Genomic DNA, 23,613 nt, shown 5'->3' with positions numbered 1-23,613 from the left:
TGGACACTTTTTATTCAAAAAGCATTTTGATATGCCCAGTGGGGAACATTGTAAGAAGTCACCATTATCTTAGAAGATAAGTATTCTACTAAGGATAGACATAATTTAGGAAACTATAATTCCTGGGGCATTGCTGGATCACAGAGCACAAAGTGGAAGAAAGAGGTAGGAATTGAGGTTAAAGACTATAGAAATTAAAAGCAAAACTAGTCAGAGGAGGAGTGACTGGCATGGTCAAGGGGAGCTTGACCAAAACACTTGTAAGATAAGTGGTATATGGATAAATACATGGACATAAATAAATGGCATTCCAGAATCTGGGGTAGTTTCTGGCACTGGTCTTTGAAACTTGTATTCTGAGAGAAACTGATCTCATGCTTAAACCCTTTGTAATCTAGGCCCTTTATTTAAAGCCGAAAGATTTACATAGCTGAAGACTGGTACTTCTGCACCAGTTGGTCCTCATTTTACCTCCATTTATCCCCCACTGCGGACAGGAGTGCTCTGTTCCAGTCCTACTAGCTCAGGCAGAACTTCTAGAACTCACTTATTAATTTCTATCTCTGCCTTATATTGTAAGCTGTAACCTTCGTCTGGAACACCACTCTTTCCCCACCCAAATTATCCAAATCTGACTGCCTTCAGGGCCAGCTCAATCTCCTATTTTTTATATGCCTTCTCTATGTAAGGCTGTCCCACTACAGTCTCTCTCACCTAGACTTCAATAGTATTTATTGTCTATTTTATTCATGTGTCTTGAATAATGATATGAAAAAACATATAATGAATTTTTCACATCTATACACCTTCTGTATTTAATTTTATTGTAACTACCCTAACAATGTTTTAAACATCTATGAAGACTAGAAATACTTCTAATGTAAGAACCACCAAAAGATGCATGGAATCAACAAAAGTCCAGCAGTAAAATTCTCTGTTTCTGGCCACCACTAACGATGTGGGTCATGAATTTTCTGTGTTCTTTTGCTGTACCAGGCACCAGGCCTGTTCAAAGCATGATGATGAAAGCAGATGGGTCTAGTCCACTTACAAACAGATATTTACAAACAGAACATTTTTATTACATTCTGCTTTAAACAGAAGAGTATAAGCAAAAATAATTTTCTACGGAAGCTTTATACACGTTGCAACAGAATAATGTAATATGTTAGCTCAGCCACAGAGAGAATCTGCAGTCTTTGGCCGCCCTTTGCAACATACCAAAGGTGTCTTGTTTCTTCCACAAACTTGAATTACTTATGGAAAAACATTATGACACAATTGGCAGGCTTCTTCCCACTGACTTGGGCTTGCTAGTTGGGGCAGTTTGCTAACATAGCCATCAAATCGGCTTTAAAAGAATCACCTACAGGAACCATTAGGATGAGGGTATACAATCCCTGCCCCTGTCATTTCTTTAAGAATCCAGTCATGTATTTATGACGTTGACCTGACTACTGTGTCGCGAAATAAAGTACAGCAATCACATTTGGTGCTTCATGGGAGGACTTCAGGAGCAATGTTTTTAACCCTAGAGAAGAGGGAATGCTCTGCGTCACTTGGCTGTAGGTCTTCCTGCTACATCAGTGGGATAGTAAACCCTGGAAGCCTAGGAAAAAGACAGACACTGGCCACTCTGAGTCAGACAGCTGAGACTTCCTGGTGTGTTGCTCAGGGAAGGGTGGAGGGACCACATCTTCTGGGAGGTATGCTTTCCAGAAGGAGTTCCAGAGGTCTCCTCCACCCTGACTGTTTCTCTCCCTAAGGATCACTCATCCGACATTTTTTTTTTTTTTTATTTAAGGGAGCTGCTTTGGTCTCAGCACCAGATGTAAGAAACCACATTATAGAAATATGTCTCAAGTACTGACTACTCCCTTTTTCACGGCGTCAGCTCCAGATGTGTGTTACTAAACCCTGGCTTATACCACACTGCTTTACAACAGAAAAAAACCATGCTTATTCTTAGGAGCTTGGAAATAGTGAAAAGTGGGACTGTGAGCTGAATTTTCTAATTTAGCATTAGTTTATTTTGTTGTACTAAAAAGGGCTTATCTATTCCCCCATTTTATGTAGAATAATTGCTATTCGACACGAGTGGTTTTCTCAATATGATTTCTGAGAGTCTTTTTGAACTGTCATTCGGGTGAAGAGTCTGACAAGGGGTGGGAACAGAGGTGGCTTTTCTTCAGGAAAAAAATCCCTGAATTGTAATGCTTGTCAATTTCCAAACTGTAACTCCTCTCCCCATGCTTATCTCCATTAGTACTGCGAATCCTTACTTGATTGAGATGCACACAATCTGCTCTTGTAAGCTGGGTATAAACAAGTTCCCACTCGTAATGACTGAGGCTCTGAGGCCTCAAACCTGATTCAATGAGCATGGCTCTCTTTTATCTGTTTTATTTGTTTATCTGGGAAATTTCTCTTAAGGTAATAGTTGGGGGAAATAGATTTTCACTGAGTATAGAAATCAACTGTTCCTGTACGAATCCCATACATAAGTTGTTAAAAAAGAATAATTAATGAAAGCATATACAATCACAATCACTTGTTAATTTTCTGTATTAAGATGAAGCAATGACTTGGTCAACTTCAAATAGCAAATAATTCTCAAAAAGAAGATTTATCTTTGAATAGGTTATCAGTGAGTCACCTGGGAATGCATGAAATACACTGAGTGAAATAATGAAAGCTGTGAGTTATAATGGAATCCGAAAGCTGTTCACCTTCCCTTTCACTTTGCCTTCTCTTATGTAATCTCTGCTTCTTATCCAACACACCCCAAGTTGAGGTACCCTAAGATAATTTATCTGTTAATATTTTCGTTGTGTTACACAAAATAATTAAGTATTTTTCCACTTTCTGTTGACTTATGAGCATCGAAGAGAGATCATGTAAAAGAGATTGTGAATTGTATGAAAGGACTTTGTCCCCAGCCATGATTAGGTGCGGCTTTTTAAAATTTAATTGTTTCATAGGTAAAAAGCAATGATGAGAATCTTTCCAGTTAATTAAAAGTTAATTGTTCCTATAAAAGATGTATCAATGATTAATCTTTGAGTTTCTTAGCGACGGAACTAAATTTGAGTTCTTTTAATTTTGAATAAATAGGTTTAAAGGCTTAGCAAATTATTTTTCCTATTTTTTAAAGAAATTTGATAGCAGTGTAATTTAAGATGATGAGAAAATAAAGGACTGAATTAATACACTGCAAATAAACTCTAATAATAACACAAAAATAAAGTGAATCAACAATTAGTAAATATTATGTGGGATGAATATCTGAAAGCATATTGGTAGAGGGAATTTCATATTCAAGGAAAAAGGAAAAAGAAACATTCTAAGAAAATAATATTTTAACAATTATCTTTTGATTATTTTCCATGAAACCATTCTTCTCTACTCACATCCACCCCAGTTTATAAATATAACCATATTCTATGAAATGCAAAAATACTAGAAAATTATATTCCTCTTGAGAGTCAACTGAAAATTATATTCCTCTCGATTGTTTCTTCTCGGTGTACTATATGACATTTTATAGAGATGAAAACTAATCAATATTCTAGAATTCAATAAAGCATTATAATGGGCCAAATGAAAAACAGATAGTAGGACTATGATCATTGTTGTCCTTGAAAAAGTTCAATTCCAATCTGTCAGTTCACTGTCTGTAACTGCAGCTGGAAAAGTTAGTTTTCAACATACTTCTTAATACTGCTAGTATTACAAAACATGGATATACCTGTATACATCAAAACTTTATAGTTTATAAATATTTTATTGAATTATAACATCACTTTAATTGTGTTTACACATACTATTTTCTTACTCTGAGAAATATACAGCATATAATTTTAATATATCCCTCAAAAATTCCTTAAAACTGAAAGAGCTACATATGTTTTATCTCTAAATTAATTCTTGTATGGTTATTCCTTTATTAAAATAGGTGAGATTCATTAATATTATAAAAAGCAACTAGCATTCAAATTCTTTTAGGCTGCCACCAAAATGTTAACACTTTCCAAGCTATGGCTTTTATGCCAATAAAATTGGGAAATATCTCTGCCCGGCTTAACATATCCAGTTGTCTTGAAGTCTAAAAGAGATTTCATTAGTAATAGTACCCAGAAAAAATTGTAGAGTGTGCTGTAATATATTTGTAAAATCCCAAATGACCTGAAAAATCATAATGAGTATATCAGTAGGTCTATGGTTATATTTAATAAACAGCAACATGATATTCATTTCTTGTTAAATTATATTTTTTAAGAAGCAAAATAACAAAGAAACTTTCCTAGATACTTACAGTTCCAGGGCGAGGATATGGAATTCTACCCTGATAGGAAATCAGCTGATGATTGGGCCCTTCTTTGTGGGCAAAGGGCCCATTAAACACAGTCTGTATATCAGATAAATGGTACACACACACTGCTGATCCTTTAAAAACTGAGCTAAAAAAAAAAATAAAAAAGAAAGATCCATTTTCTTATTTTTTTTAACTTTTAAATACAATTTTAAAAAATAGATGGTAAAGTTTGTGATAAAAAGTTGATATAATTCATCATGGAAAAGTTGAATGCTACAGTACACACTGTAAAGCGAAAAAACTGCTATTATTTTGAAATAAGCCATTGATACATGAAGCATTAAAACATTTAATTTATCCATGGAGGTAGTAGACAATAATAGGTTATAGAAGAGTTATCAATGTTTCCAAAACACAGGACACGTCAAAGAAGTTTCTAACTAGTTTATTTTAACAACAACAACAAAAAATTGGTGATTTAGTCAAAAATACCAGTTTGAATTCTAAGTCACTGTCAATACAATCTATCATAATTTAACTCAGAGAAATAAATCTCATTAAGGGAAAATGGTATCTCTTTGCCTTAAGATTATTTTAATGTGAGAATGTTCTTACATGTATCCTAAATAGTAGCTAGAAAAATCTGTTGTCATAGTTTATGTATTTTTCCTGTTAGTGACAGAAAAAAAAAACAAGTATCCAAAAGAGATTCATTACATTAACTTTGTCAATAAAATCTCATAGAATTTGTTCGGATCCTTACTAAAAACTATTTCTGTTGTCACTAAGGCAGATTAATTGAAAAAACATTTCTGACCTACATACATCTTTTAAAGTAGATGCTTAATGGAAAACTTAGATGCCCATTGAAAAAAACGATACATTATTAATCACTGGCATCCCTGGTCAGAAATGACAATTTTGAATTTCTCAAAAAGCTATTGGGAAAGACAAACACTGTAGAAATATTTTTTTGAAATGAACATTTTCTTCTTAAGAATTTGGTTCTTTTCGCTTTATCCAATTCCTTGTGAGTTAAATCAAGACTACTTTCTCTCTTAGAACAGGAGTTAAATTGTTAATCTTGAAAGACATCTTTTTACATATTTTATAGGGCAAGTGTAAATATGATTTATAATCAATATCCCTGTAATTTTCTTTTACTTTGAATGGCCCATCACAGTTTACAATTATGCTGTACTTGCCCCACTAGAAGAGAATGCGAAAATCTTCATTTTTTTCTTTATAATTGGTTGTCTAATAAAAGGGAGCCATTACATTCTACATTGGCCATGCCACAGCTGGAGTACTGTGCTGCATTCTGAGTGACATTCCCAGTGTAAAATGAATAAACAGAAATATGTCTAGGAAAGGGTGAGAATATGGCAATTGTCTTGAAATATATGACAATTGGGATTGGACATCCCAGAGAAGTTAGAAAAGATTAAACATATTTTCAAATATATAAAATACTGTCATATGGAACATGAAAACTGGTGCAGTATTTTATTAGTTTCTGAATAGTCATCATTTTTGATCGCTCCAGAAGTAAAACTTATTTTAGTAGAAATAGCAAAAGTTTAAGGTGAAACATGAGTCTTCGAGTTACTTCCTTAAAACAAAATATCTTATATACTTTATTCCTGCATTATAATTCATATTTTTCTTTCTTTGAGAAAAATAGCATATAGTCATTATAAACACTTCATTCAAAACTACTTGGAAACATTAGTTCAGCTTAAATATATTTTGGTAATCAGGCAAAAGTAATAAAACAGGACGATTACATCCTGAATGCTATGTAAAATTAAAAGTTGAAAAGACTGTTTTGTAGTAATTACTATTACTCAATAAGGTTTATTGTTTAACCCATCAGCTGTAATTGTTTAATGATTACCTTGATGTTGTAAAAATGCCATACACTAGTGTTGTCCTTGGGTTATCAGTTTCCAGCAGAAACACATCCTCTACAAAAGGAAAACAGCATTATTTTAAAGTTCCCAAATATTAACTGTATTTTAAAAAATTTACCCTAAGAAAATAATTTCAACTATGAAAAGTATTATTGAGAAAGGTATTCTGGCAGCATCATTATAATCTGGAAACAACTAAATGTGCTCAATGATAGGCACATGGTAGAGTAAGTTAAATAAAATATTATACAAACACTAAAGGGATTTATAAACACTGCGAACTTAATGGAAACCATGCTAATGAAGTAATATTTAATGGAAAAAGCACAGTGGTAGATAACATAGACTAGAACCATATAAACCATAAAACTATACACCAGGATACAGTAGGATTCCCAGTGAGTGTCTCTGGTTAGCAGAACTATAGAAATATGTCTTTTTTCTGCATTTTCTTTCTTTCTTTTTTTTTTTAAAGATCTATTTATCTATTTTAGAGAGAGAGTATAAGTGGGGGGAGGAGCAGAAGGAGGAGAGAAAGAATCTCAAGCAGACTCCCCGTTGAGCGTGAAGCCCAATGGGGGCTGCATCTCACAACCCATGAAATCACCACCCGTCACATCACGACCTGAGACAAAATCACAAGTTGGACATTTACCTGACTGAGCCACCAAGGTATCCCTTTTTTCTGCATTTTCTAAATATCCTTTAATGATAATATACTATTTTTTAAATTTAAAAGGTTTACAAATAAACAATTTCTTTTTGACCTACGGTTAGACGTTAGAATGTGGAAGAAAACTCTTTCAACATGATTTTTTTCTTTATATAAAATAAGACTTTTTTGGCTTATGGTCAAAATTGCTAGTGATATTTTCATTTAATCGATAATTCCCCTAATGACAAAAAGTTTGAAGTATATTAAGGCAAAGACAAAGGTACAGGTAGTGAGGTTCAGTAATACATAATAGAACCTGGAAGTAGATTTCTGGTAGGAAACCCCAGTTAATAATCAATTGTTACAGTTACAAGAAAATTCTGAATTTAGTGACATTTTTGCAAATAAGATTCTTGCTAGGAAATACAAAGAAAGATGTATTTATTTTAAATTCACAATGAATTTAGGCCCTCTTAAGCAATAAATTAATAACGAGCAGCCTTTCCATATGTGAACAAAAGGCTGAAATGCCTGTCTTTCCCTAAAAAAACAAGAAAGACTGAAATATCTTAAGCCATTAAAACATAAACATACTTGCAAAGAATTTGAGGGAAATAATGTGTAACTATGTTATAACACAAAAATCATACTTGGAACTTTCTTCTATAAAAGCTGATACAAAAACTTTTGTTTCTATGATCAACACACTGGCTGGCTTTTGAAGAGATCAACTACCTACTCCAGTTTCTATGATTGCTAGAACTGCTAGATTTTTCTATATTGTAATGCATTTTTATTGCTTACCTCATCGCCTGCTTCAAAATCTGAGAATAGCCAACAGTTTACATTTTAATGGATTAAAGCAAAATAAAAGTCATTTCTAAATGGCACTTAGTAAACATGACACTATGATGTGTATCAAGTTATTATGATTTAAAAATGAGAACTGTTCCCTAGTAGAAAGGAATCAGATTGTTAGTCCTTATTTGACCTGGGAAGTATAAACCTCCTCATGTCACACATGCCGAGAATACTTAATCCCAGGTTCACCAAGGAGGACTAACCTTTCCCATCCAACCTTGATTCTGCTCATTAACTATTAATAGTAAAAATACATAGCTGTATTCTCATACAAACTGATTTCAAATCAGAATATTAGAATTTAAATACATATGAAATCATATTCTTTTAGATAAGCACAAATATATCATTATTCATATGTAAATTATGCAAGTACCTCTTTTTCTGTCTCTCTCTCTCTTTTACACACACACACACACACACACACACACACACACACACACACACATTCATATATCATAGTGAATTCAATGAACTAAATGTTTCAGTAGTGCACTCAGGGCCAAAACAGATTTAAAAAACACTTAAGGAAATTCATGAACAGTATCCGGATCATTCACTCAAATTGGCAGATTATTTATGCTAAAAACATTTGTGGAAAATACACCCTCTTTTGAGAGGTTATTAAAACAAACTTTACAAACTCTTTTTCAAAAAACATTTTTCAATCTCACATCCATGTACCTAATTCATCAAAGTGTGTTTCTGGGCCGTCTTCATCAGTTACAGAGCACACCAGCCTCGCTTTTAAGAAGGTTGTCCACTTGTTGACAAGGCTACGCAGTCCCCCAGTGTCATTCTGAAACCATTTTGAAAACACACTTCAGATTGCTTAAATAAATATTAAAGGGTATTTTAATATTCAGCTTAGATTTGTATTACTTGAGGATTTGTTATAATCTGAAGGGTGGAAATGTTAACTACATGTGCATACCAGCAAAGATGAATATTTAAGATCTATAGTATTTTATAAAATAGCCACAGCTATACTATTAATTTTCTACAATATGGTATTAATTGAAAATGTTTCAATATATATATGCCCTAAAGATTTCTAAATTCAACAGTGTATGATAAAAATATCTGGAAAATGTATGGAGAACACATAATTTAATTTGCCTTAATAACTCATTATCTTCAATATGAACATAAATTACTGTACACAGTGAAGCTTGCAAATTCTACTGTGGTCAGGAACGTGGGTTCATACTTATACCAAGTGGTCTCCAATAGTTCTATTTTCTCTCCTTCATTTCTCTGTCGTATCATTTAATCCTGAGTATTTCTAATCAGATGCTTTAATATATATATTTCTCCAGCCAGGGAAGGGAAAATGGCATTGGGATCATTCACAAATAGTCTCTACTGAATTTTTTTCTGTATGTCCAGAAGCCTTTCATCCCTACTGCAGGTTTGACTGCCTTGTTCCAAATGACTGAGAAGCAGATGAGCTCCACAATCAGAGGAATATTGTAACATTTAAAAAGAAACTATTTTAAACACTGAACACTTTAAGAAACACTTTTGCACAAAGCATGCTAATCATAAGTACGTCAGGGCAAACATATAAAATTCTTATGAGAGGGCATCATGAGTTTTCCTGAGTGGCTATATATACTTACTGTTTATACACGAGAACATTTTTTTTTTTACTGTTTTTAATTAGGACTGTATTTTACTAATCCATTTCTTTTCACTGTTGTAGACAGTTTCTCAATAATTGTCTTTATTGACATTTTGCTGTATTTTATTGACAGCAATTGTTCTGTTTCTTTCTGTAACATACAATTTAGCTAATGCAAATGCATTAAATGGAAAAACAATGGACTATTACTCAGCTATCAAAAAGAACGATTTCTCAACATCTGCTGCAACATGGACGGCACTGGATGAGATAATGCTAAGTGAAATAAGTCAAGCAGAGAAAGACAATTATCATATGATTTCTCTCATCTATGGAACATAAGAACTAGGAAGATTGGTAGGAGAAGAAAGGGATAAAGAAAGGGGGGCTAATCAGAAGGGGGAATGAAGCATGAAAGACTATGGACTCTGAGAAACAAACTGAGGGCTTCAGAGGGGAGGGGGGTGGGGGGATGGGATAGGCTGGTGACGGATAGTAAGGAGGGCACGTATTGCATGGTGCACTGGGTGTTATACGCAACTAATGAATCATCGAACTTTATATCAAAAACCAGGGATGTACTGTATGGTGACTAACATAATAAAAAAATATTATAATAATAAAAAAAACCAAAAATTAAACAAAACCATTTATATGTGTAAAACCATGACCACAATATTTCCCTTAATTAAGCTTTTTTATCTCGTATGACTGATGTGAATAAACATTAAATTAAAATGTCTCCTCTCAATATTTCATTAATCTGCAACCGTAGATAAAAGTAGGAAAATAAATTATTGGCTAAAGAAAATATATTTATTTAATTTGAATTTGTGTCTTTCTTCAAATTAGGACAAGATTAATACTTACAGGACATATTCTAGCAATCATGGAATGAATCTGTTTTGTGCTTCTGCTATTGTCAGTCAGTTTCTCTTTGAAGAAGAAGTACACCTTAGCATCATTTGGATCTGTGCCATCTGGGATGACATGTGCATCCACAAACATAGGTTCTGGGAAAAAAATACAAAAGCTATACATATGTCCTCAAGATGGAACTCCATCTACCATTCACCCAAGTAGACCACAGGCATACGGCTTCTCCATTTTTGGTACAGAAGAACAACTCCATGTTCATAGGCACAGTCTAACAGCAGTAATTGTATTCACACAACATACTGTATTTGCAATGTCAAGTGCAACAACATATATCTATAACATAATAGCTTAAACTATTTTTTCCCCTGTCTGCAATACATTCTAGAAGTTCAGTAAATGCAAAAATTCTTTGGGCACTGATGAGCTCTACAAAATTAAAAAGCTTTTCTACCAGTTTTTTCCCATGGAATCAAATTGTCATTTTATAGAAGAAAAAAGTTTGTTTTTCAAAGTATAGTTTTCAATCTAGTACATAAAAACTCAAACTCATTGAAGCAGAATGTGGATCTGGGAGTCCAAGATCTGAAAAACGGTTTTTCTTAAAATACAGCATATTAAATGAATGGGAAATTTTTCAAGGAAAAAAATGCGGTCATTTGAAGACACAGAAGGATTCCTTATTTCAAGAACAAAACAAGTTTTAGAATACTCTATTTCCAGATGTACTGGAGTCATAAATTGAAGGAGTAAATGGACAATCAATGCTTTTTTGTGCTTGCCTATCAGTGAAGATGCTTTACTGTGGTGATTCATGCTTTACTACGCGATGTTAAGTGAACTGCCAAATTTAGGGTCAGCTAGAAATCATGCCCAGGGAGAAATGACAAAGATCTTAGCGGTTACTTCTTCTTTTAAACAGCAGCAACTGATTGAAATTGTACATTAAAGTCAAATGAACATCTTTCATAATGTGAATTTCATGTGACCCCACCCCAAATTAGAAACAAATGAATAGTGATAATCATAAAGTTATCATACCTATAATTTCCGTTAAGTACTAAATAATTAAAAATTATATACACCAGTTTTATAATTTAAGAATCTAAGTATAAAACAAATAGGAAGAGTTCCTGAAAATACCTTAGTCATTATATCTAATTGTCAAATTAAGGAAAATTTTTAGATTTGACATTAAAATATTCAAGCAGACTAAATGAATAAATAGCATATTTAATTGTGATATGCTACAATTAAACAACTGGAGAAGATTCTTGCATATGAACCTATATAATAAATATCATTGTCATTTTTATTTATTAATATATCTTATGATAATTGTATATGGTTACTAAAGAGTTAGAATATGAACTATGGACTACTCTGATGATTTATTTATCCTAAATATTTAAAATCATAGAGTACAGAATTGTTACACCACAGCTGATTTTTTAACCATTTTAACCTTTCTTCATTATAGAATTGAACTAGTTTAAAACATGATTCTCAAAATGCATAAAATGTTTCTTACCACTTAGCCATTTGGAATTGTGTTGATCAGTTCTGACTGCATTCCTCTTGGTTAAACTTCGAAAAATAGCAGCATCTGTGCCCATGAAATCTATATACATTCCAGAGAAAAGCTCCTCATCTATGAAAAAGTAAGAAAATGTCGACACAATTTTAAATTTTTTTTAGGCTATTTTAAAAATCAAGAAGAACTCACTTATTAGGTAACCACCCACATTACAGAGTGTTTATAATTGTTGGTTTCCATTGTCCATTAAATGAAAAAAATTGGATTAAATTTAATCTGGTCTCATTATTGCCTGTATAATTACCAAAACAATTTTATTCTACACAGAAATAAAAATTCCTCTGCCTATAATTATACTAAAAACCTAAGTTTATATACTGTGTATCAAAAATGACAGAAATAATATATGTGTAAAAGATAACAAAACGGCTTAATTATTACTTTCTTTTAATAGGTAAAAAATACTGTTAAGAGAACACTCAGTTTCTAATTTTGGCAGGAATTAACCAAGTGGGAAATAGGGCTAAGTCATTTAGTACCCTGAATATCTTCTCATCTGTAAAATATGGGAATTGGCTTATGATATCAAAATTTTTTACCATGTATTAAAAATTCCATGATTTCACAAAATAGATTGAAAATATTAGTTCTTATTGTCAAAATACTATCAATGATAAAGTTATTTTATCATTAAAAGTATGTTTTAATTTTTAGTGCTAGAAGTTTTCTATAAGGTAAATAAAGTGCTACTTTTTCAATTGTAATGCACAATATATTATTAACATTATACCAAAAATATACTATTATGTTAATAAGCCACATGTGGTTTAACATATTAAGCCATAAAAAACAGAATGTAGAGATAAGAAAGAAAATATATCTTAAAATTAAATTATCATCACTAATGGCAAAATCAGATATTTTAATCTGTATTTGCATAACATTAGACATTGGGCTTATTTGTTAAGTCTGTATTAATTTCTACCCTAGTAAGGACAGTAAGCATTGAATTGGTATGTGTGACCCTAGAATAAAAAATGTAGTTAAATGTCTATTTAAAAAAGAGTAAGATGTATCAAGTCTGACCCACTGAACCACTGTGTAGCTTTTTTCTCTGAGTGATATTCTAGAATTACTCCCCTGGCTATCTTCAGATCATGGTCATTTTGGCAGGACTGGAACATTTTGAAGCATGCCAAACTCACTGCTTAGTACTAAGCAATACCAGTTAACCCAGGATAGAATGGAGAATGAAACGTTTTTAATACGTGCTCACCAGATCATGAACTGGACCCCACCAGTTAGGAAGTGGGTACGGCAGGCATTGTGCTGCCCAGTCCTGCTTCCTAGTAGTGGTCTGAAGCCCAGGGGAACAGATTATAGGAAGATAACAAATGTTCATGAAAGCATTTTGAGCAACTTAGCTTTTTAAAAATTCTGTGAACATTTGTGAAGCATCTACACAAGTATTCGGTAGAAACCATGGTTGTTAAATTAAGATAACTTTGTAATTAATTATTTCACATTTTTACTATACCGGATTATGCCCAAAATGGTGGGTTATAAATTCCTGCTATTCAATAGATTGATTAGCACAGATGTCAATTATCGTAACTGTTTCCAAGTAGAAAAGGAAAAAGGACACTCAGAGGACGGTGTATGGGATAGAGGGCTGATTCTAATCCTACTGCACACCACCTTATTAGCTATGTCTCCAACTATTATAAGAGCCTACCTGCCTAATTGGCTTCATATCCTGTCTTCAATTCTTACTCATTTTATTTTTTAATTTTTTAAAAGATTTTACTTATTTGTTTGAGAGGGAGAGAAAGAGAGAGAGAGAGAGAGTGCAAGAGGATGGGGAGGGAGAAGCAGACTTCCTCCTGAGCAGGGAGCCCAATTCCAGCTCCATCCCAGGACACTGGGATCTTGACCTGAGCCAAAGGCAGACATTCAACTTACTGAGCCACCCAGGCGCCCCTATTATTAATTTTAATAGCAAGTTAAGAATAATGAAGTTTCTGCTTTATTTTGTAAAAGAAATAATTAATATCACTTTAAAAAGAATTCTGAGTAGGGATGTTTTTTTCAGAATATCTGTGTTGGTTTATGCAAAGATAAACTAACTGTGCCTTTTAACTTTAATCCAAAAATCCTTTGCTTTCCATTTTACTTCCACTGAAAAACTCCATGAGGCTATTGATAGGTTCTTTAAGAGAGATTATCTAACTTCCTCCTGTGCTACAACGACATGAAAAACAGCAAAAAAAAAAACAAAAACAAAAACAAAAAACACAAAACAAAAAACAAACCACTGAATTTGAACACTGGCTTATGCAACAACTATATTATAAAATCTGGAATTCTTCAGTTCTCGATGTTTCTTGGTACTTTAATATACAGAAATACTTTAAACAATCTGTGTTATTTAGTGCCTTGCAATAGAACAGAAAATGATCAAGCCCCATAAGGCAAAGTGAGATGACTACACAAATTTACTGTGCAATATTGGAGATAATTTTAGAGGGATAATCAGTAGAACAAATAAAATGACAAACACAAGCTACTAAGCATATTCCTCCTTTTTGTTTCAGTTTTTAAGGTAAGCAAATAGTTTAATGACTCTTTGATAATTTAAGTTCTAACGTTAATCAAAATATTAAAAGATAAGGGCGCCAGGGTGGCTTCTAACTCTTAATTTTGGCTCAGGTCATGATCTCAGGGTGTACTCAGCACAGAGTCCGCTTGTCCCTCTCCTTCTGCTCCTCTGCTTGCGCTCTCTCTCGCTCTCTCTCAAATAAATAAATAAATAAATAAATAAAATCTTAAAAAAAGAATGTAAGAACAGAAATTGAAGTCTCAAATCCTTAAAAAGGAAAGTCTATAACTAACAAATTTTGTAAACAAATCCAATTCTCTAAGGACAAAAATATTAAATGACTTATCACAGTTTACCAGGAAAATTTATAATGTTCTGTTTTAAACCTTTTTTGTTCTAAATGATATTTGATGTGTTCACAGATCTTTGAAGTTTATTTTCGTAGCATTTAACTTGAAATAGGTGAAATCTATATATTTAGCTAGTATTTTATATATATATATATATATCATATCATTTCAATAGGTGAACACAGTTTTCTTCCTAGTGGAAAGACTTTCCAAGACACTGCATTTATTAAATAGTATTCAGAAACTTATCTGAAAAGTTTCTGCATCAGACATAATTGAGTATTTTGTAATTTCAGAGTTTTCTAATTTTTGGTCCCAATGATGTACACATGCATTTTGTTATTCTTTCATTTGAAAGAAATACCATTTTAATCATTTGTAAAGTACTACTAAAATATGAGGAAAATGCATATATTTAATACTAGAAAAACTACAGAAAATATTGAAAATTACTTAATAATATATATCATTACATGTATATGAACACACACTTTTTTTGTAAATGGTTGACTTGCTCTAGAAATGACAGCATCATCATAGTGAATGAAAAAAATACATGTTTATCATTTAATCACAAATACTTGCAACTGAGAAACTACAATTTCTCAACTCACAACTTTCTGTTACTTCATTCATGGGCGATCATGCATGCTACTATCTCGATGGGTATACTGTGTCATGAATTTAGTTTCTTTAATTTCCTTTTTATTTTGTATTTCCCTCTCCCTCTTTTATTTTCCACTTACTGATCATAACAGACACTGTGTTCACATTGGGGTTGAAGGAGCAGCGTCCTTTTCCAGATTCACACTTGGAGTCAATCACAAAAACTTGGTCCTTTATTATAGATAAAATAAAAATACAGCTATAGTAAATAACTTTATATTTAGTTAACCAATTTGTTCTTTAGTAAAACAAAGCATCATCACAAATAACATGCGTTCCATTTGTTTCCTTATGCTTTCTCAATTTACTTTATTAAGACTTTCTTGGCCTATATGAAGAAAACATCTGTAACTTATAAGAAAAGTTCAGCAGGTCAAAGTTCTCATCCTACTACTGTCCCCATAAAGCTGATCCAATAAGTTCTCAAATCCATACCAGAAAAAAAAAATCAGTATCAGCAAAAATCACATGGGAATCAGGGATCATTGTAAACCTGAGATAGATATGTTGAAAATTGGCCAAAAGAAGAAAATTGTCCACAGAGGAACAATGTATACAAGGATTATATTATTTCCAAAATAATCAAGACATTTATAAAATATAAAATTTATATTACCACTTAGTTTTGTTATATAAGCATTATGCTAGATTTAACAAAGTTGAATTAATAATGTAGATAAAAATGCTTTTTACTCATTCATTCATTTATTTATTTAACAAAAATTTATCAAGCACTTCCTATATGCCAGGTACCAACAAAATCTTAGGAATACAGTAAATAAGATAGACAAAAATCTTTATCCTCAAGTAATTTATAATATAATGTAGGAGAATATAAATATAAAAAGCATAAATACAGACAATGTAGAATACGCTAGATGGTGCTCAGTGGTCAGGAGAAAAATTAATCAGAGAATGGAACTTGGGAAACCCAGGGATTGGAGGCAATGATTCAATTTGAAATATGATGGTCAGTGTAGCCTAATGGAAAGGGAATATTTTGTTGGTATATTTCCTTTTTTCTTAAATAAAGTTAGCAAAAGCTACTATTAAAATTCAAAGACAAAATTTTTCACTTTTGTAGGTTGCATTAGATGATGGAGGTTCTTAATTATCAAGCTAAAGATTTTTCAAAATTTCCCTGAGAGAAATTCAGGCTCAATATTTTTTGAGTATGGAAATGAAAGGATCAAAACATTGCTTTAAGGAGATTGGGCCTTACCTTGGTGTTCTAAGAAGATTGAGAATGGCAGTTTTAAAAATAGACACTAGATTGAAGAAATAGATTTGCTTTCAATTGCAATAGATCAGGAATTAGGTAATAATAATCTGACATGCTAGGATCTCAGGGATCATAGTAAGAGCAGTAAAGATGCAAGAGAAGTTGTAAAGTACAAATCAACAGAGCTTGGCAATCAATTACAAATCGGATGTAGTTAAGGAAGATGAAGAAAACAAAGATGCTTCTGAAGTTTTGACTCCTTAAAGAAAATAAAACTATTTCATTTTCGCTACGCTGAGTTTGATGTGTCAGCAGGACATCCCTGAGATGATAGGGACTCACAGAACTTAAAAAGAATCACAGTTCTCTAGCCTGGAAAGGTCTTACAAAATGATCCTCTTCAGTGAATTAACTCTTTAGATGAGGAAAATATAACTTGCCCAAGATCATGTAGCAAAAAAAAGACAAAAATAAAATTAAAATTCAGTCTCCTGCCTCCTCACTGTGTTTGCTTTCCAAAACATCAGTATTTATACAATGACTAAACTAAATAAATAATTGAGGAAAAACAACAAAATTTAGTAAGGCCATTTGTGATTGTTTTGCCAGAGATGTATGTATATTTTATTTAAAAAGTGAGAGTTGGCACTGCAGGAATTGATGAAACTGCTTAGGTACCACCTGCTCTCCACTGAACTACCATTGTACAGCATCCTTTCTCACACAATTAGAGTCTAGATCTTGTCACCAAGAAGAGTGTTTTCTACCTGAATAATCACAAATTCAAGCATGCAGCAATAATTCTCCAACTTCATCTCCTAGGAACCCACTTCATCAGCCTTCTCTCTTTTTGACTTTCTTTGTTGTGCTGTTTGGTTCCACTAATTTTTTGCAAAAACATTAAGTTCCTTGAATCTGTGATTTTTTTCATTGATACCACAGCCCAGAAGGGCATGTCTATCTATACATTCTCCATATTTGTGTCCAAACATATAAGCATTTTGCAGAGGGTGACCCAACAAGGTAAATTCAACATAATATAGATTTGTGATCACCAACACAAAATGGATCTCTGTACTGCTTTCAAGGATAATCTTATCAAATGGTTCTTCCATTAATAATTTCAAACCATTGTCATTATAATCAAAGCATCTAACTTGTTCTTGGCTCATATGATTAACAAATAATTGATCATGTGATTGCAGAATAAGTGAAACCTTAAAATGAGACATCTTCAACTTCTCACTACGAAACTCAAATGAATATACACTAATACATCCACTAGCACATGAGAGGAACTCTTTCTCTTACTTCGAGGCCAATCATTTCACCAATGTTTTGGATCTCATTGTACCCAGTCTTCTTAGGAAACTTATACTTTTCATTATCTGCCCCCCTGTCTTAGATCTTATTAACTGGAACCTTTATATCATCATTTAAACAACCCGTTCAGCTCCTACACATTACTCTCCTTGAGAATCACATTTCTTAAAGAATTACATATACTCATCACCATTTCGTGACTTCTCATTTTCTTCTCAATCCATTTCAATTGGGCATTCAACCTCAATTGTTCTATTGAAACCCTGTGTTATATCTTAATGGCAACCACACTACACAATTCAGTGTTTATTTTTTAGACTTCATTTTACTTTGATTCTCAATGATATTTGAAATTGTTGCCCATTTCCATCTTTTTTAAAAGACTTATTTTTACTACCAGAATGAAAAAAAAAATTGTTTCTTCCCCCTACTTGGGGGTTTCTTCTTTCCTGGCTGTTTCTTCTCAGTCATGTTCTAATGTCCCTTTTCTTCCACCTTGCCATTAAATTAAGAGACCTTTAAGTCCCAACCATACTCAGTCTTCTCTTTCCACACTATACCCTCTCTGCGTGATTAAACACATGCATTGCTTGGGTTTCAGTTACTCTTATAAAACAATGACTCAAACATTTATATAGCCAACTGTATATTCAACTGCCTACTTGATATTTCTACTTGGATCTTTCAATACAATCCAAACTTAAGCCCAGGCTTAAAATTTTAATCTCAAACATGATTCTCTTTGTTGTTTCTCATCTCAGTTCATGAGATATATAACTGAAAAGGGGAAAAATAAAAAACAAGCAGCAAAAATATCAATATCTATATCACTGTAAATTTCCTTTTATATAGCCAAAACCACTAATATCAACTATACTATTCTCAACTTCATGTCTATTTCTCTGTCTTCATTGCCACTTGCTTTCTTTCTTGGCGTATTAAAATAATTTCTTTCTTGGCCTAGTATATCCACTCTGACTGATGCCACTATAGCCCTCTCATCCCCTCCCCCCCAAATCATTTGTAACGTAACACAGAAGTGACAACACAATGCTTTCCATGCCATTTTCTGCTTAGGATCATTACAGTTGCTTCTCCTTTGACACAGGATAAAGACCAACATCTTAAAGGTAGCTTACAAGTTCTGACATGATTTTGTTTCTGCCATTATTCTCATTAAATAAATACATATTTGTAGATTGGATCAATGAGAGAAACAAGTAAGACCAGAAAGAGAGTAGGTGGTGAAAAATTAGAAAAGAAGGCATAGCAAAATGTTCCATGATACAGATGCCAATAATGGCATTGAAAAATAGAGGGTATGACCAACATGTATAGATCAGCCTAGGAGAAAGGATGCTGGTTAGGGGAGTCAATTTGATCACTGAGGAATCTTGGTCATTAGGAAATAGTTTTAGTTTATGGGTGGTAATGAAAGTCAGATCAGAAAGGTTTAATAACGACACAAAAACAGGAATATAAAAGTTGAAAATACAGCCTACTAATCTGAGAAGGTCTGTGAAAAGTAAAAGAGAGAAAAAGAAAAAGAGTTGAAAAAAGTCACAGATCTGAGATAACGATTTTAAGAAAAAGAAGCATCCTATTTTAAAACAGGAAAAAAGAAAATGCAGGAGAAAGAAAACAAAGATATAAAACAGAATAATGAAGGTTACTGATCAAAGAACTTTACTGATAAAGAAAATGCACAACTTTTCTTCTAACAAGAGGAAAGCTACGGAAAGATGCATAAGCAGAAAAGTTTGGTGACTAATTTACTTCAAAATGCATGGGGAATAACTGGAATGCCTATGATGTTCTTGGTCATTCAAAGGTAAGGTTATCTGCTTGATGACTGACAGAGTCAGGGGCTTAAATGGTATTCAACTGCTGGAACAAATGTATGGAGACATCATAAAATCAACCATAAATGAGATATAGTAATATTCTAAGAATGTGCTGCAAAATTAACCAATTATAGTTTTTAAATTAGTGTTTTATTCATTATTTCAAGTCACTATATACTTGTGTTGCTTTATCTTTTTTTAGGAACAGAAGACAGAAAATTAAGGCAGTGGACAGAAGAGAAGTACCATGGTTAGGAATTGATATAGCAAGGATTTGTAGGCTCTTTGGATGGGCACCATTAAAATGGTCTGGAAAAGCTCTGACTCAGCCTCACAGAATAATGGAAGACTCAGAGGACATAATGAAAGTGTGTGATGTTCCAAATGTGAACGAGGCTCATAAAATATCCTCTGAGAACCAATGAACCAAGGCAGATAGAAGGTGGTAGATAGTGTCTCAGAAATAAAATGAAATAAGTAATGATAAAGCCACCCTAATTTGGTTCACTCTCAAACTGGTTCGAAATACAGGAAAAAGGCCATATCTTAGTACCAGCACATGGTGTTACCAGTAAGTACTACCTCTGGTCATTACAAAATACAACATTAGTAACGCATAAGAAGGAAAATTCTCCCAAAATACAACTCTTTGTATCATGCAGTCATTTTACGCTCACGGATCTTTTATCCTAAACTAAAGAAAACAAATACAGTAGATGCTTGATAGATTATGCTTCTTTATTTATGTTATTATTTATATACTATAGATATATAAAAAAATGATGTTATGGTGAAACCCTTTGATTTGAATTGACTATACACAAAGCTTAAAATTCATAACACTTTTCATACTTAAATTGGCTCTTAAGATGTTCATATATTATTTAAAGAGATTAATTAATGGAAATGTTTCCTCTTTGAAATATATCTTTTGAAGTGAGACTAAAGTAGTTCATATTTAGTAAAGTGATTAAATTTTATTCCATGCTGGTTTTCCGAAGGAGATTATTTTTTGGACCGACTTTCCAATTAAGCCTCGAAGTGCATAGTGGGCAATTTGTACATGGGAAAATGATTTTATTTGAAATCTGTGCTCTGAAAACTGCTATGCTATTGTTGGCCTGTACAGTGACTGCACAGCCTTCAGTGGAGTGTCTGACAGATTGCAGACGTCTGGGGCAGTAGTTTATTTAATCAATTGATCACAGGCATGTGGTTCTAATGACAAGCTCAATGCAGCCAACTGTAGTCTTCCAAGAAGCATAGCTTTACTTTTCTTTAAGAATTGGAATATTTCATATCATCTTGAACCACTTGGAAATGCCTCATTTTGGGGTCAACTTATAATTACTCAGCTATTTTTAAATGACTTTTTGTTTACCAAAAGATATGTGTATCTTCAGACGTGTATAAATTACGTCTGAAAAAAATAATAATAAAGTAATATAAAGAGACTCATTGTTCAATTATATTTGTACTAGAGTACATTAATCTCTGTTAAAGGAAAATAAACTTAATAAGGTATATCAGTAGCAATATTTAATCTTTTTTCAGTTCTAATCTCTAAAATTGAATTAAGACATTATTTAAGAACTGGACATTCTAGATTTAAGTCTTATAAGGAAAAAAAGCAAGATAATTTGAAATAATTATGTTTTTAAAATGCTACTATTTAGTAAGACAACATGTTCGATTTAAGGAAGGAGGAAAAACCCTTTTGGTCTAATGCATACTTTCCTTAGTCAATAACTGTAAACTGAGATAAACACGGTTTTAAATATCATTGGTGAAGTTCAACCAACCTAGTATTTGTCTACACATATTAGGCATATACTTAGTGTTCCGCAAGTGCATTTGTGCACAGAACCCCAAATCATTTTAACTAATATAAGAATAAAGGTAGGAAAGTCTTTTGTAGACTAATGTTGATCTAAAATTAAAGTATGGTCTATTAATTATAGAAGGTTCTTTTCAGCAAAGGCACCTGGCATCCTGCTTTATATATCACTTACAGGTATCTCATAAAAGTTTACCAAATTTGAAAGTTAAATAAGAAAGTACTTAAAACAGCTTTAAGAAAGTGATGTTATACAACATTTCTATAACTTGGAGCAAATAGTATCAATACCTTCTTTTCTAAATAATTACAAAATTACATCATTTTTCTTTATCTTTTGCAGCTTTTTTATTCAGAAATATGTATGTATTTAGTTGAAGGCAACAGCTACACTTTAACTCGGGAGACAGTAACCAAATGAAATATATTTTGAGTTAAAAGGGCTTGAACCTTTTTAATGGTTATCGATTACAACTTTAGATTCAAAAACAGTTTTAAGAAGTCTTTGACACTAACACCAAAACTAACAGTGAAAAATTGTTACACTTACCTCTGATCTCCTCCCTCTATTCAAATAAGTACACACGGGGCTGAAAGCACCACTCCCACAAACATACAAGTGAGTGCGGTTGAAAGCCTGAATTACACGGACGAAGTTCCCACAGCCATGCTGAAAGAACAGATGGATAAGTAGTTAGTAATAGTTACTTTTATTGCTATTTCTAAGTAGTACTGTCATAGTCCACTATATATTTTCCTTTCTGCTCTCACTTTTTTATTGTTGTTAGGAGATAGCAAGAGAATAACAGGGTTTATTCTACTGGTTTACTTCAGGAAGAAGGTAGTTCAACTTGGATAATGAGTAAAATGGCACGTCTTTCTCATAGTTCAATATTTTCTATACTGTGTAAGTTTTTATGTTCTGACACTTCATGAACTTACTCTATTTGAGAAAATGGAGAAGTACACCAAATTGTTTCCTCAAATGTTCCTCAAAACGTTACACACGCGCACGCACACAGACGTTATATAAACATATTTCGAACGAAGCTGGGCTTATACAAGGTCCATATCAACATTACTACACAATGGCAAACACTATTATTGGCTTTTACAGTGGGTGAATAAAGCAGACTGTAAACACATGCTAGCACTGTGATGCAATCACTACCTCTCTGGCCTTCGTCCCCTAAAATACTTGCTTTCCCAGTTTTCTTTTTCACCTGCTCCTAGCCCCACCATTGGAAAAGTTGTCATTTGTTCACTCAATGATATGCAAAATATTATTGTAATTATAAGTTGACTCTGACCTTGCAGAAATATATAAACTTGGTCAGCACCAAAGGTAGATCTCTGTCACTGAACTAATCATTGCATGTTGTATATTACTAAACTCCCTATCCCTTGCTAAGTACAAATTAAGCAGGCTTGAGATTGAATGTTGTTTTCTTTAGTCATTTTTTTCACAAAGAACATCATAAAAATGATGTTATAGAGGTGCCTAAGAGGCTCGGTTGGTTGAGGGTCTGAGTTTGGCTCAGGTCATGATCTCAAGGTCTTGAGATCGAGCCCGGCATCGGGCTCCCTGCTCAGCGGGAAGCCTGCTTCTCCCTCTGCCTGCCACTCCCCCTGCTTGTACTCTCTCTCTATTTCTCCCTCAAATAAATAAATAAAAGCTTTAAAAAAATAAAAGATAAATAAAATGATAGTATAAGGACAAATTTTTTTTATAAATAAATATATTAAAAGGTAACAGTGGTTTCCCATGGGGGTCAGACAGCATATATTTTTTCTTTTTTTTTTTTTACTCTTCTTGGTACCATATTACTAATTTTTTATAAGCACATTTATTATTTATATTATTAGGAAAGTAAAAAACAACCAGTTCTATTAAAGTAGAAGTTAAAATTTTTTAGTAGAAATTAAATTTGATTTAAAGTCAATATTATTTTATATTTTCTCATTATATTATTTTATATTATTACTTGCCA

At 32.7% G+C, this 23,613-nt stretch overlaps 1 protein-coding gene across 1 annotated transcript in view; it reads right to left on the bottom strand.

Moving 5' to 3' along the window:
* The window catches only part of SEMA3C (semaphorin 3C), a 169,375-nt gene that overhangs the window by 54,215 nt on the left and 91,547 nt on the right, over positions 1-23,613 (bottom strand). Inside the window, exons 5-11 of the mRNA XM_045793378.2 lie at positions 22,173-22,292; positions 15,477-15,567; positions 11,776-11,895; positions 10,239-10,381; positions 8,429-8,543; positions 6,213-6,282; positions 4,316-4,460 (exon numbers count right to left, since the gene is read on the bottom strand). Coding sequence (XP_045649334.1) covers positions 4,316-4,460; positions 6,213-6,282; positions 8,429-8,543; positions 10,239-10,381; positions 11,776-11,895; positions 15,477-15,567; positions 22,173-22,292 — 804 coding nt within the window. The remainder of the gene's footprint in view (positions 1-4,315; positions 4,461-6,212; positions 6,283-8,428; positions 8,544-10,238; positions 10,382-11,775; positions 11,896-15,476; positions 15,568-22,172; positions 22,293-23,613) is intronic.

The sequence above is a fragment of the Ursus americanus genome, chromosome 3, assembly GCF_024610735.1.
Source record: "Ursus americanus isolate L20-20 chromosome 3, mUrsAme1.1.p, whole genome shotgun sequence".
NCBI classification, from domain to species: domain Eukaryota; kingdom Metazoa; phylum Chordata; class Mammalia; order Carnivora; family Ursidae; genus Ursus; species Ursus americanus.
Note: the sequence above shows the minus strand (reverse complement) of the source record. Positions and strands in the feature narration are given on the sequence as shown.